The following is a 14,881-nucleotide window of genomic DNA, read 5'->3' as shown; positions in this document are numbered from 1 at the left end:
TCTATTACATGTTAATATAAATAACAGATTTTTAATGAAAAATAATTCTATTTTCCAAAAAGAAAACTGTTAAGTAGAATGGCATTATTTTACTTTTTTGCAAATCTCTGTAATGTCATGCTCAACAGAAGACAAATGGATTATCTACTTCTGCATTCACTCTGTTGTCACACATTGTTTTGGTTGAAGTATAAAATCTCTCCTCACACAAATATATAGTTGGGAAAGGAAGGAGCATTTTAATCACATCTTCAGAAAATTGTGGTAGTTTTTCTTTGACACTACACCAAAACTCAACACGTAGTCATTTTTTGGAAGTTAGCCTGAAACACGGGATCTGAACTTTTCATCTTCTACTACATTAAAACTCACTGGTGATGTTGCTCTTTGATCTTTTAACTATGGCTAATTTTCTAATATCACACTTTCGTCATCTTGAAGATACTGGTTTTCTAGGTTATGTAGATCTTTCAAACGCTGGCATATTATCTTACACAATATAAAAAAAAATCACATTTATTAATATCATCACTGATTCCATCAGAAAATCTTTAAGTAGAGGGAAGCTGTCCAGGTCACAGTGCTGGATAAAAGTTTTTTTCTTATTTTGTTTGAAAGTTCAAATTTCATTGTGGGGAACAAATATCGTTGATTGTCTCATTCCTTTCATTTTCAAGAAAACGTCTGAATAACCTATAGTGTGTAAGTTGTTCTTTCTAACAAAAATAGTGTCCTATGGGGGAAAAAAAGCAGCTAGTTCAGTTTACAACTTGAATAATCACTCAAGATCTTTTCCCTGAGATAAGTATTGTACCTTGGTATGCAGTAAAAGCGCTTCATGCATACCAGGTTGTCACACAGACTATTAAAAGACCTGTACTGAAGGAACAAGGTTTAATAAAATTAGCAATTTGACTGCTTCATCAAGGACACGCTTAAGTAAAATTGACTTATATTTTCACATATATAGTGGTGAAAAATACAATGACAGCTAGCATAATTTGGTGCCACCGCTTTGATTTATGCTAAGGTACCAGCAATTTTACCCACCATTGCTTCTGTACCAACAGTGCAAATGTCAACACGTGAAAAGGCAATTAACATCTCAGTATTATTATGAACATAGTTTTAAACTCTCAGACTTCTTGAAACGGTCTTGGGAGCCCCAAAGGGTTTGAAGACCACACTTTGCAGTTAGCTGCTCCAGAAAACCTAGAGAAAACCAGTTTCAGTCAACTGGTTTCCCAGCCTGCCAACCTGGGGAAGAATTACCGAGGCTCAATCAATAGCTGGTATAAAGTAACTCAACTAGGCAACAAGAAGAAAATTTTGCCCAGTGCAGGGAAATGAGGCTGTTGCCAAAACAGTTAACAGCTTGATGACATCGTGTTAGGAAATAACCTTCCTAAGCTCATTGTCATGGAAATGTTTGGGGTTCCTATTTGCACCCCTGATTCAGGGTTTTTACTGAGCCCTTAACCCCTAGAAGAATCAGATGTATGCATGCATATATGCAGCAGACTAAGAGATACTTCCATTTACTTTGATCCTTGGCAAACTAGGTGACAGGATGGGAGCAAGGTAAAGATAAACAAGGAATCTAGCTCAAAAACCTGTCCCTAACATTTCTCACATATGAGATTCATGTAGGCTAACAGGGTCCCCCAAATCAGCTTACACTTTAATCGTACCTGGCATGTTTTCTACACATAAATGCTTATGTGGATTCGGGCCTCAAGCAAGTATTCAACCAATCTTCCAAGGCCCAAAGGAGTACTTTACCTTGTACCACTTATGATGGGACTGTGATACATGCCCATTACAGGAAAGGTGGGCTTTCCTGGTCACTTATCTTGTATCACAACATCAGGGCAGCATGCCCCTCAGAACAAGGTATACCCTGGAAAATGTCCCAATACAAGCCCAAGTAAGGTGTTTTCTGATTTGCACAATTTATAACAAACAAAAGGAAATAACATGGGGTTAATTACTAGTTATAACCCAATGTGAAAAAAGATATTCAGAATAGCTAACAGGCATGAACTAGCTTCAATACATATAAAACCTATGAGCTACCATCCTGAAGTTACTAGCTGGTTGGTTCTAAACTTCAGAGAGGTCCCTTTAAAAATGAAAATGCATATGACAAGCATTGCAAAAAGTTGATGCCTGAGAACAAGGAGCAAAAGCTGGAAGGGAAACTACAGAGAAAGAAGCTTAAAGGAAGTATTTCACAATAACGAGTGTGACTTCTGAAGAGAAGCAATCACATGTCATTGGTCGCATCTGGAGCTCCTTCTGCCTAGGGGAAGCCAACTGGGTAGGAAAGGTTAGGGGTAAAGAGAGGAAAGATGGTCCTCACCGCTGCTCTAAGCAATCTTTTCCATCAGCTAACAATGCAAGCAAATGGAGGAATCTACAAAAGCATGCTCCATGAGAAATCAGCTGTAGAGACTGAAGCTTTGCAAGCAGACATCAACTAGTGGCAGAGAGGGGCTGGTAATGTGGACAGTCCAGATCCTCTAGTTCTATCCCAGTTCACCAGAGAAAGTGCCCTGCACCAGGAGAGACTACAGCCAGAGGGAGCTTCACCACTAATGAGCTCCAAGAGAAGCTTCCATGGTCTCCTTGGGCAGTCACAGGGGACAGCATAAGTCTAGGACATAAAGGGTCACTCAGTAAGTCACACCCAACCCATAAGAGAACACAAAAAAGGAATAACTAAAAAACCCTCCTTTGAATCTTCTGAGTGGTAAGCACCAGACAGTAAGCATAGTTTCACAGTGGAGTCCTCAATTTTACCTGACATTTGGGGAAACTGAGGCCCATAGAGGGTCCAACTCAGTCCAGATGAGTCCTAGGATTCGGTTTCCAGGGTGAGACATAAGCTCTTTCTAAGGAATGCACAGCAGATCTCTTCTCTATCAACTCCTTGATTTTTTTAAGTGCAGGAGTAGTTATCCCTCCCTCTTCCCACTTCCTCAGCCAAATAAACTAGCTCTTCGGTAATAGGGACAGAAGTCTGGGGGAGACTTTGCAAAGGAGACTTCCAATTGGGCTTGGATATATTTAAGGTTCTAGCATAGATGACCCACGTTCTAAATTAAGAGAATGTTCTCTACAAGTTTTTATGTTCAGGCTTACTTGGCACCAGCCTTCCTGGACCAACACAGCTAAAACGAATGAAGAATAAGAAGCGGACTATAGAATGGCAGGCAAGGACCTCAAATCTCAGCACTGTGACTGCCCGATCTCTTCATTTTCATCTATAAAGTGGGGAATTAACAAAACAGGGGAGCAAAAATAACTCTAAGGTAGACTATGTTACTAATGCAGAATTTAGAAACATGAATCTCCCCCAAGAGGGGAGAAGAAACAGCTACTTACGTTGTGCTGCTGCTTTCCCCAAACCGCTGGTAGGAGCCTGGGGAGGAAAAGTTGTTCAGGCCTTCGGATGGGCTCTCGTCCGGGCTCACATCAGTGGAGCTGTAGTCAGGGTAGTCCTCGTTCCGAAGTCTCTGCGTGGACATGGTAGCTGGGGGGACAAGGTCATTGCTAAGACCACCAGTGGCTGGGGCCTTTAGCTCCAAGCCTGGAGTGGGCTCTGGGGCAGAAGCAGCCATTGTTACAGCAGCTCAATGACAGCTGCACTATGGATTAAGTAAAATGCGAATGACTGTACTTATGAAAATGAAAAAGGTACAAAGTTCTCACGGGCAGGCTGAGCTGATTCAGCTTCTGCCTCTCAGCCTTCCCAGTCAGTGGCATGCTCATAAGTTTCTGAATTTGCCACAGCACACCTGGACAGAGCAGAGTTGAGACATACTTGGGAGGGGTGAGGGAAGATGCAGACAGACACTTCCAGGAAGGCTTCCCTGTTCTTTAGGACAGGATTAACAGTCCTTTCCTTTGAGCTAATTTCTTGGACCTTGAACAACAGTTAAAAGTTTTCTCCATCCATCTTCCCGGAGAGCAAGCTCTCAGAGGATGGGAACCTGAATATTCCTAGCCGTATCCTATTTTTCCTCTGTACTCATTAGAGAAAGAACCTTGGTGCATTCAAGAAATTCCCTCTGAGTCATCCAATTCTGCTCAAACTCACCACCAGGTCCCAGAGCCACCAACGAATGACTGTCTCTTTCTCTCTGCCATGACCTCTGGCCTCTCCTATACTCTTTGGTGGTCATCAGAGATTCTCATCCCTTGACTCTAGGACTCTTTTCTTGCAACCCAGCCTGAATACTGAGAAATGGCAGCTGAAAGCAGCTCAGAGGAAGACCAGGCAGGAGCATGAGAGGTGCTGACCACTGGCCCTTATCTCAGCATCTCCCCTCACAAGCCTCCTTCCTTTTCATTTTTATAGGTTTGACAATTTTTTTAAGATGGTAAAAGAGGAAACCCTTCCTGTTGTGTGCTAAGGAAGGATGGTGAGGATGGTGTTCCCTGGGTGGACTTTCTCAGTAATACTACTACAGAAAAGAGAAGAACAATGACTTCTCTAAGATACACAGTAAGGATACATTTTGGGAGTCATGTAGGCCCCCAGGATCCTAGAGACTATTGCTAAAAATGCCTTCAGAGGTCACTCCTACTGCTCATTTTACAGATGAAGACTCAATCCCCCAAAAGATGAAAAGACAGGCTCTGCTACAGCCACGCAGCAGCAAAGCAGTAAACATACATCCTGACACTCTGCCTGAATCTGGAAACACCTTCTGAATAAAGTGCCAACTGCATGAAGTAATAACGAAAAAAGACTCAACTTCCTGCCATCCAAGAATCTGCAATCAAATGAGGAAAAAAAAAGATATATGAACATTAAAAATTACAAATAAAAATCCTTGACACCTGGCAGACTGGCACAACTGCCTCCCTTTATAAAGGGCTCTCTCCAGCATATGCCTGGATGCCCACTGAGTCTGATGTCCTATCTCAGAGACAAGACCTTTGATGGCTATCACAACATTCCATCTACCCAACTCCCAACACTAGTTGCCAGAGGATAGCTCTGTGCTAAGTGCGCCCACAGGTCCAGTACCAGGTGACTCTTCAGTAACTGGCCCCTCCCCGGCACCTGTGATCTAGGGTGACCTCATTTTCTCCCACCAACTGTAATGGAGGAGGGACCCCAGGTAATCAAGCAAGGAAAGTGCTTGGCAGAAAACCAGTACAGGGCTTGGAAGCTCCACAGAAGATCTTGCCTAGCTTCACTCCCAGAATGACTTCACTAAATATCTAAGAGAGTGTCATTTACTAACATGCTGGAAAAATTCAAGAAAGTCATCGAGCCCTGGGGCACTTAAGTGCATAAAGAGGGCAGAAAAAAAAATTACGAAATAGCTGAAAGTTACTATTCAGGCAAAAGTCAGTAAGCTAAGTTTCTGTGTATGTTAGAAGACCTGGGTTCTAAGGCTGCTTCTATCACCAGTTTGCTTAGTAACTTGGAACAATTCTCTTTATATTTTAGGGTCTTTGTTCCAAATGTGCAAAAAGGGGAGGGAGTAAACTAAAATCTCAGCAACTCTCCAGGTCTTTTATTCCAGGAATCAACAAATGTAATTATTTCTGCAAACAATAGCTAATTTCTAGTCTCTTCCAACATACCAAAAGTATCTGAGGAATAGGGCCTTCCAAATAAATCTTGAATATTACTAAGGGAAAGAGACAGTATATAGGGACTGACAAGCTCCCCAATCCCTCCCCAACAACCAAGAAACCACTCTATTGCTTACTTGGTATAGATGCTCAATTTATATCAAACTCTATAAAGAAGTCTCTTTATGTTGTGTATAAAAACTGAAGTTACCTACAGCAGATTATTGCTAAGAAAACTGCTCAAAAAGAGGCTGACAGGATATGGCTTGGCAACTGCATGCATGTGAAAGGGAAAAAAATGCTACTCATAAGTTTTAGTTGATGATAAGCTTAACAGAAGTCAGTGACATAATAGATAACCAAATAAACTAATGAAATTCTAGGTTGCACTAGGATGAGAGAGACTTTAAGTAGATGATATATAGCAATGTTCCGTTTTGCCATGAATGGTGTTCTGTTTCAGGTAGCACACTACAGAGGCAACAGTCACATACTGTGGTACACCAGGGTTCAGCACCAGGAATAGGAAAGGGATGGAAATCGACTAAATGAAGAATAGTTGGAAGGACTGAGAAGGCTCAATCTGGAGAACTGGCAACTTGGGAGGTATAAAAGCTGCCTTTAAAAGCTGTTCTATGGATAAGACTTGTTCTGTGGGGCTTCAAAGATTAGTTAGAAATAAGATCAGTAGGTAGAGAGTAAAGGGAGGCAGGTCTTTGGCTAAACATAAGGATTGTCTTCTATCAAAAATTGTCTAGATGGAATTGTTTGCTGGGAGACAGTGTGTTCCCCATCCCTGGAAAAGCAGAAACCCTTCTCCAAGCTGCTAAGTAGAGATTCAAGCACATAGGGTGGGTGCAGTCACTCCCAGGAGTTCTTTCTATGGCTCTTTCTATGGCTCCTTCAAGGCCTTCTCCTCTTGCTCTCTAGCTGTCCCCAGTGAATGCTAGCCTCCAAGGTCACCGTGCCCCTGGGCTCCCTTTGATGAAACCTGGTTTCTAAGTCTACTGCTGCAATTACCAATTCCAGCCCTGTGGGAGGTTTTAATAGAACCTGTTAACTGTCAAATGAGGAGTTGCAATATTTGAGTGTTCAAGACAAGCTTGTCCTTCAGGTTCTTGAGGACAATGAAGAGAGTTTATTCATTACATGTGGCCCATTAACACAAAGTCAAAATCTCCATAAGACATTTAGATCCCAAAGAGTGAACTACTAAGAAAAGTCTGCATTTTTGTAGCAAATATATACATATATACATATATACATTATTTCTTCAAATGTGTACATTCAACCAACATTGCATTGAAATATAAACTGTATAACCTTGATAAATTTTCTTCTTCTCCTTATGTAAACCTGTTTTTAGTTATCAGTGTTCTCATTGTTTTTTTCCACTTGTTTCATATCTACTCTTCTTTGAAACTACACAGTGCACAGATTAATGTTTAACTGTAATATAATGGTCGATCATTATATTAAATAATAATTTGCTTCACTAGCTCCCAATTGTTGGATTTGAGGCTTCTGTTTAAAAAAATAATAATAACTAGTTGATATCATAGCTAAAAAGAATTTATACAAATAGTTTTTAATTTTTGAGTCATATCCTTGGAGAACTAGATGACTAGGTTCATTTTTAATGGTTCTTACCATACAAATGACTGAACTAACCTACAATGTCACTAGCATTATACAGACATGACTGTATCTTTGTAACCCTGCCAATGTTGGATTTTATCACTTTTATTTTTGTTCTTTTAGGTGGATAGGTAGCTCCTCATACTTGTTTTATTTTACATTTCTATAATTTCTAGCAAAGACCACTGATAATAAAAACTTTAAGAACATATTTCCCCCACTTATTAGACTTATACTTTTGAAAATACTAAACTCACATTTGAAAATACTAAAATGTTCTCTAGATAGCTATTTAAGAATTTACTCATTGAATTCTATCTAAATTCAGTATAATAAACAAGATTAATCCCAAGAAGGGAAAGAGAATCCATTTATTCATGTTTGTAGGTCTCTTTCAGGGCACATGGATGGCCAGGAAGGAGAAAGAAGAGGAAGGAGGAAAACACATTACAAAAGGGTCAGTTAGCTTCACTACCAAAAGCTAAACAATACTTTTAATGGTCCAGACTTGCAAACACATCAAAAATTATCCACTAAAAACTATTAGAACTAATAAGTTCAGCAAAATTTCAGTATACAAGATCAATATACAAAAATCACTTGTATGTCTATTCACTTGCAATGAACAATCTGAAAACGAAATTGAGAAAACAGTTCCATTTATTATAGCATCAAAAAGAATAAAATACTTAGGAAGAAATTGAGCCAAGTAAGTGTTAAGACTTATACATGAAAACTACAAAACATTGTTGAAAGAAATTAAAGATGACCTAAATAAATGAAAAAATATCCCAGTATTCATGGATTAGAAGATTTAATATTGTTAAAATGGCAACACACCCTAAATTGATCTACAGATTCAATGGAATCCTTATCAAAATCCCAACTGCCTTTTTATAGAAGTTGACAAGCTGATTCCAAAATTCATATGGAAATTCAAAAGGCCCAGATTAGCCAAAACTGTTTTTGGAAAAAAGACAAAGTTGAAGGACTTCTCAATTTCAAAACTTACTACAAAGCTACAGTAACCAAGACAATATAGTACTGGCACAGGGACAGACATTATATAGATCGATGAAATAGTCCAGAAATAAATACTCACATCTATGGTTAACTAACTTTTGGCAAGGGTGCCAAGACAATTCACTGAGAAAGAATAGTCTTTTCAACAAATGGTGCTGGGACAATTGGATATCCACGTGCAAAAGAATGAAGTTGGAACTCTAGCACACACCATATGCAAAACTTAAAATCTATCAAAGACCTATATATAGGAGCTAAAGCTACAAAACTCTGAGAAGAAAACATAGGCATAAATATCTGATCTCAGAATAAGCAATGGTTTATTATATATGAGAGCAAAATCAAAAAAAAAGAAAAAATAGGTAAATTAGACATCGTCAAAATTAAAAATGTTTGTGTCTCAAAGAACACCATCAAGAAAGTGAAAGACAACAGATAGAATGAGAGAAAATTTCTGCAAATCATATTTCTGATAAGGGGTTTGTACCCAGAACATAAAAAGAACTATTATAACTCAACAATAAAAATACAATCTAATTAAAAATGGAGAAAAGATTTGAATAGGTACTTCACTAAAGATGTGAAAACAGACAATAATCACATGAAGATATTCAACATCATTAGCCATCAGGTAAATGCAAACTAAAACACCACAATAAGATACCACTTCATACCCACCAGGATGGCTAAAAATCAAAGACAGATAATAACAAGCATTGACAAAGATGTGGAGAAATTGGAACCCTCCCATACTGCTGGGTGGGAATGTAATACAGCGTGGTTACTTTGGAAAACCATCTGGCAGTTCCTCGAAAGGCTAAATATAGTTACCATATGATTCAGCAATTACACTCCTAGGTACAGATTAAAATGAAAACGTATACCCACAGAAAAATGTGTACACAAAAATACATAGCAGCATTATTCCTAATAGCCAAAAAGCAGAAATAAACCTGATGAATGGATAAATACAATGTGGTATATCCATATAATGGAATATTATTCAGCAATAAAAAGAAATGAAATACTGATACATGCTACAACGTGGATAAACCCTGAAAAGATTATTTTAAATGAAAGAAGTCAGCCATATTATATGATTTCATTCACATGAAAGTCCAGAAAAAGGAACCCTACAGAGAGACGGTTGCCTAGGGTTTGGAGTAAGAAGTTAAGAGGGAATAGAGGTGATGGCTAAGGGGTCAGAGTTTCTCTTGGGGTGATGAAAATGTTCTAAAATTGATTGTGGTGATAGTTGCACAACTTTGTGAATATACTAAAACCACTGCATTGTACACTTTAAATGGTTGAACTGTATGCTATGTGAATTATGTCTCAATGAAGCTGCTATAAAAAAAAAAAAAGAACATATTTATGAGCCAAATCTGATTTAATCAGAGCGTTTTATTTTTGACCAGCCAGATGATCCTGATTACAGGTATATAAAGCCCTAAAAAAAGTATGATCTCATTATGATGGATACAGCCCAGATCTCATCTCCTACCAGAGTTCATGGGTTAATGATATATGTAGACTAAAAATGCCACCTGTTATTCTGAAACAGTGACATTGGGTTAGACTTTGGAATCCAAAGAACTGGCAAATTCTCTAGATGCATTTTCTCTTCTCCGTTGCTGGAAATCAAAGACAAGAACAAGGACACAGACTGTGTTGCTATGTGTGATCTACCAGGAGAAAAGTGAAAACTGACTTCTACATGATTTGTTTTTAAAGAATATCAGATAGGACTCCATCTAACCTACCACAGAAGTACATTCCATAAACTGAGACTCCTTCCTGAAAGAGTCTAGGGTGCAAGAAGCCATAAAACAGCTGCTGACCTTAGCAGGCTCTGCAGAGGAGAAGTTGAATAGGCAAACACGCTCGCTTTTTACCCACAATCGTAAAAATCACTAAATGACTTACAGAAGATTGAGCTCCAGCTTCCCATTTAGAGGTAAGAAAACCAAGGCCCTAGCTGGTTAAAGATTTGGGATTAGAATCCAGCACACCAGATTCCCAGTCCAGTGTTCTTTCTACCATATTATAAATGATCTACCCTCCCTAAAATCTCCTTAGAACAAAACTGGGGCAGGATTAGGTCTGCAGGGGAAATTCTGCATAATAAAAAGTACAGGAGTTCAGAGCTTAGTTGGGTGACCCTGAGCAAATTAATCTCCCTTTGTCTCAGTTTTTTCTTCTGAAAAATGTTAATAATATCTGCATCACAATACTGTTGTGAAGATAGAAGGTAAAGATGTTAAATATGTAGCTTGGTCCATTACGGACACTCATTAATGGTAGCAATTGTAATTAGTACTGTAGAGAAGTTCAAAGACAGCAAGTCAGAAAGTTTGCTGTACAAATTAAGTGCTGCAGCACTTCTTCCATTCCATCACTAAGGAGTACTGAGCCAGGTCCCCATCTTGAAAATGGTGTTCTATGTGCCATGAGCATCCTAGTGATCCACACAGACAGATTCTTGAACTTCACTGGAAAAGGGAGGCACAGAGAAGTCTTACCTACTAGAAAGGGTTATTGAGAACTGGCCCTGGGTGTCACGGCTTCCCAGAGAAATGTTTGGATGATAAGAGACAGCACCAAACACAGCATCACGTGGTTTATATTTTGCCATATTCAGAATGTCCCATCCACTGACTCCCACAACCATCAGACAGAGGCTAGATTTGTGTGCTCAGACCCGGCCAATAAGGCCTGGCTAAAGGAGGGAGGTTCGCTACTCCTCCAACGCTTGGATTAAGGAACACAGACTCAATATGAGTTTCTGCTACAGGAAAAGGAAAAGCTTGGTGTTAGTTGTTAGTTAGTCACCCATTTCTGGAAGGGGTTATCAGGATCAGGCCAGCAAAAGTAGACATCAAAGTCTATTCACTCAACTTAGTTCTAGAATCTTGTTTCAGGTCAGGGTGGGAAGAAGAAATGTATTATTAAAAGTAATGACTCTTCAGCATCTGACCCTCAAAGAACTTTAAACATTTCTTTAAAAATTTAAAGGGGATATACTCACTGGGAGGGGGATGGGGATATAAAAAAAGAGAGAGAGAAAAAGAAAGAAAAGAGAAAAAGCAGGTGTACTCGACAATGAGAATAGTTATCTGAAGCAAGAGGAAAAATAAAGCTCTCACAAAAGTAGACCTCTACTCCATTCTACTTCATCTCCCACATGCTAACATGTCCGGTCCTAGAACTGCACAGAACTTCTGAGTTGGAAGAAAAATTAAAACTTTATTTAGTCCAATCCTCTACCCAACACAATAATTTAATCTGAACATCCCCAAAAGTAACTGCCCAGTGACAATTACTTCTAGTGTCAGAGACCTCCATGCTCTATGTTGCAATGTGAGAGATGCTAATTCTTTGAAAGTTCTTATGTTCACCCAAAAACCACTTCCCTTGATCCACTGGTCCTAGCTGTATTACAAAAGAAATGGAAACGGCCTCTTTACGCTGCCTTTAAAATACACAAAGACAGCTCTGAGAACTTCAAGCACAAGGATAAAGCCAAATGAACAGTCAAGGGAAAATAAGGACCCAAGAGCAGACACTTATAAATGGCACAATCAAAAAACAAAGCGAGAGAAAATAATATCATCATCAGAGCAGCCTCTGCTGCTTATGGCCTCCACTCCAGACAGGCTCAATTTCAGAACAAATAACCAAGCCTTTTATGTCCTGGTCCTTGACTTCAAGAACATCTTTAAAGAAAACGTGCTCTAAATGTACAAGTTGATTACTATAGATTAGTCTCTTGACAAGGGTCAAAGAGGGCACCGATCATATATTTAAAGTAATAAAAGACAGTCAAAACCATTTTCTGCTGTCATTTAGCTTGGTCATAACACAAAGAGATAGAAAGAGGAAAAGAATTTCATGGCGACTTAGAAATAAGTTAAGAAGGGAAACTGCTCCCTGGACAACTGGATTAAGTCATGTTGCAAGGCAGATGCTAATGTACACTGGGGGGAAAAAACTTCTCTGATTAGAAAACAGACCTCGATGCAGAGCATGTCAGAGGAGAAGAGGCCCTTAGAGATTCAAATGATCATTGTACACAGTGGGAAGCCCAAACCCAAGCAAGAACTGGAGTCGTCCAAGGTTGCAACGCAAGTGTCAGACCTAGAACACAACCTTCTCATTCTCCAGTCTCGGTTCCTTCCATTACACCATGCTGCTATCTTATTTCAACAAGCCTCAAATAACTGCAAAATATCCATCCAAATAACCAGTATTCCCCAAATCTGACAAGCTACAGAAAAAATAAAGCAACGATTTTTATATGCTTCAAGTTAATGCCAGGGCTCTCCACAACCTCAGCTGCTAGCCACCTGCCCTCCCAGGAGTACATTCCAATTCTTATTTCATATTTTGGTATGACTTACACTAAACTGCAGGACAGCTAGAAAGAAAACCTACAGAATGATGAGTTTGCAGAAAAAAAACGTGAACACTGAAACGGAACCACGCCCATACTCAATCCAATCGGTGCGATGGACAATGCAGAGCTGGAAAAAAAAAAAAAAAAGGGAAAGGGTGCCTTTTCACATGTCAAGTTCTCTGCAGGAGGCAGTGTGGTGAAAAGCAAACAGCCGCTGGAGCTCAGGGAGGCTTGGATTCTAGTCTAGTCGCAGCTCTGCGAGGGGTGACCTCGGGCAAGCCCATACTCCTACGTGGGCTTCGATTTCCCTGACTGTCCCCAGGGGGGCTGGGGAGGGGGGTGTTGCACCAGATGATTTCCCAAGGTCCTTGCAGTTCTGGTATTCTATGACCTGAAGACCCACACTATTAGCAAGTCCCGAGCAGGGCTCCCACAGAGGGCCAGTGACTTGCTCGAGACGGTTGGACCCCTTGGGGAAGCGTATTAGAAGCCCTGGCTAGTCTTTTGAGTGGTCTTTCCCATCTCAGGCCTCAGTTTCCACATCTGTCAAATAGAACGTGGAGGTCAAGGGAGATAGCGTGAGAGACAAGGCAGTCTCCAGTTCGCCTCATCCCAGGAAGGGTGCCCACAGGGTACCTCAGCTGAGGCGCGGGATCGAGGACAGCCAGTCGGTGCCTGATCTCCAGCATCCGCTGCGCCCCTGAGGAAGGCGACGCCGGTGCTGAGGAAGGCGGTGACTGGCCGCCAGTCACAGCCTGTCCGCGCGGACTCACCGCTCGGGTTCCGGCTCCGGCTCCGGCTCCGCTCCTGCTGTGACTCCCGCCTCAGTACAGCCCACCCCAACCCGACTCAGCGCGGAGGTCTTGCCATCAGCCCTCAGCAGCCCAGCAGCTGCTTCCGGGCCTCATCACGTGAGCCGGCGCCCAAGCTGGAGGCTCTGGTCACAAGTTCCCGGGAGCCTCAACTCCGCCCCTCTCGCGGTGCTCTGGAGTGCGGCGCCGCAGCACCCCCTGGCGACCTGTTACTGACACTGCGGGAAGGGCCGTGCTCTTGAGGGCTGAAGACTGGGAGCGGGAACTGGGCGCGGTTTTGGCCTTGGAGCATGCGCAGTGTGTCCCGAGTCGAAGAGCGGTGTTTCCAGAGCGTAAGCTTGTGAAAGAAAATTTTTACCCTCGCTCTGTTAACACGTCTCAATAAGCACGTATTGGTTTCATAATGAAAAATAATACATCTTTTTAAAAATTATCTATTCGTATTTTTAGGACTTTACGCAAACTCATTTGTGGTTGCTACTGGAAATGGGACTGAGTGTGAGGTAAGGGAACATTATCTTTTTAAAATATTTAAAATTTTTGAGCAACATTTTTAAGTGAATGGCAACATTTCAGTATGTTTGCGGTATATGTTATTTATGCTTCTCTTTCCTCCTCTCAGCAGATTTTACTTTTTAAAATGAAACTAGTAGTTTTTTATGAGACTAATGAGCCAAAAAAAACTATTGGCGCAACTACAAAATAGATAAATCAAAATAATTATGCTGGGTGAAAGAAATCAGAAAAAATATTCCATTTATATAATGTTCTTGAAATTTTTAGTTAATCTACACTGACAGAAAACACATTAGTGGTTGCCTTGGAATGTGTAGGGAGGCCAGAAGAAGAGAGAGTGATTATAACGGGGCATAAGGGAACTTTCAAGACGATGAGTATGTTCACTATGTTGATTGAGGTGATAGTTTCACAGGTGAATATATCTGAAATTTATCCACTTATACACTTTATGTGTAGTTTATGTATACCTCAATAAGCCGTTAAAATATTTAGTAGAAATTATATAAGTAATACATTAATATATTCTTATTAGGAACATGAGACAATATATAAGTATAGTAACAGAAATTCCCCTTCTCCCAAATTCACTCTTCTCTCCAAAGATTCAAAGTTACCATCATGTGAGTATTGTTCTGCACTATGTATTTATAGAAATATACACATATACAGAAATGTACAGATTTTTGGTACTAAAATTGGGAATTATGAATATCAGTAGTTATTGTTTTGCTTAAGACTTTCACTCTTCACTGTCTATACTGTTTAAATTTTTTCATAAACACTATGGCCATGCCACCCTGAACAAGCCAGATCCTGTCTGATCTCAGAAGCTGAGCAGGGTCAGGCCTGGTTAGTACTTGGATGAGAGACCACCTAGGAAGACTAGGTGCTGTAGGCA

General features: G+C 40.3%; 1 protein-coding gene and 1 pseudogene across 8 annotated transcripts in view; one reads left to right on the top strand and one right to left on the bottom strand.

Moving 5' to 3' along the window:
* SLC36A1 (solute carrier family 36 member 1) overlaps positions 1 to 13,584 on the bottom strand; it is a 265,469-nt gene extending 251,885 nt beyond the window's left edge. For all 8 annotated transcript variants that reach the window (XR_005647333.1, XR_005647334.1, XR_005647335.1 and 5 more), the window contains exons 1-2: positions 13,426 to 13,584; positions 3,388 to 3,535 (exon numbers count right to left, since the gene is read on the bottom strand). Coding sequence is in view for 5 of the 8 variants with exons in the window: in XM_039836647.1 (XP_039692581.1) it covers positions 3,388 to 3,530 (143 nt within the window). In the remaining 3 variants the exon portion in view is untranslated. The remainder of the gene's footprint in view (positions 1 to 3,387; positions 3,536 to 13,425) is intronic.
* A 1,178-nt stretch (positions 13,585 to 14,762) lies between these two features.
* Positions 14,763 to 14,881, top strand: LOC120581849 (uncharacterized; annotated as a pseudogene).

Source organism: Pteropus medius, unplaced genomic scaffold (assembly GCF_902729225.1).
Source record: "Pteropus medius unplaced genomic scaffold, Ma_sr-lr_union100, whole genome shotgun sequence".
Classification (NCBI taxonomy): Eukaryota; Metazoa; Chordata; class Mammalia; order Chiroptera; family Pteropodidae; genus Pteropus; species Pteropus medius.
The sequence above is the reverse complement of the archived record's forward strand: the minus strand, read 5'-3'. Positions and strand labels throughout refer to the sequence as shown.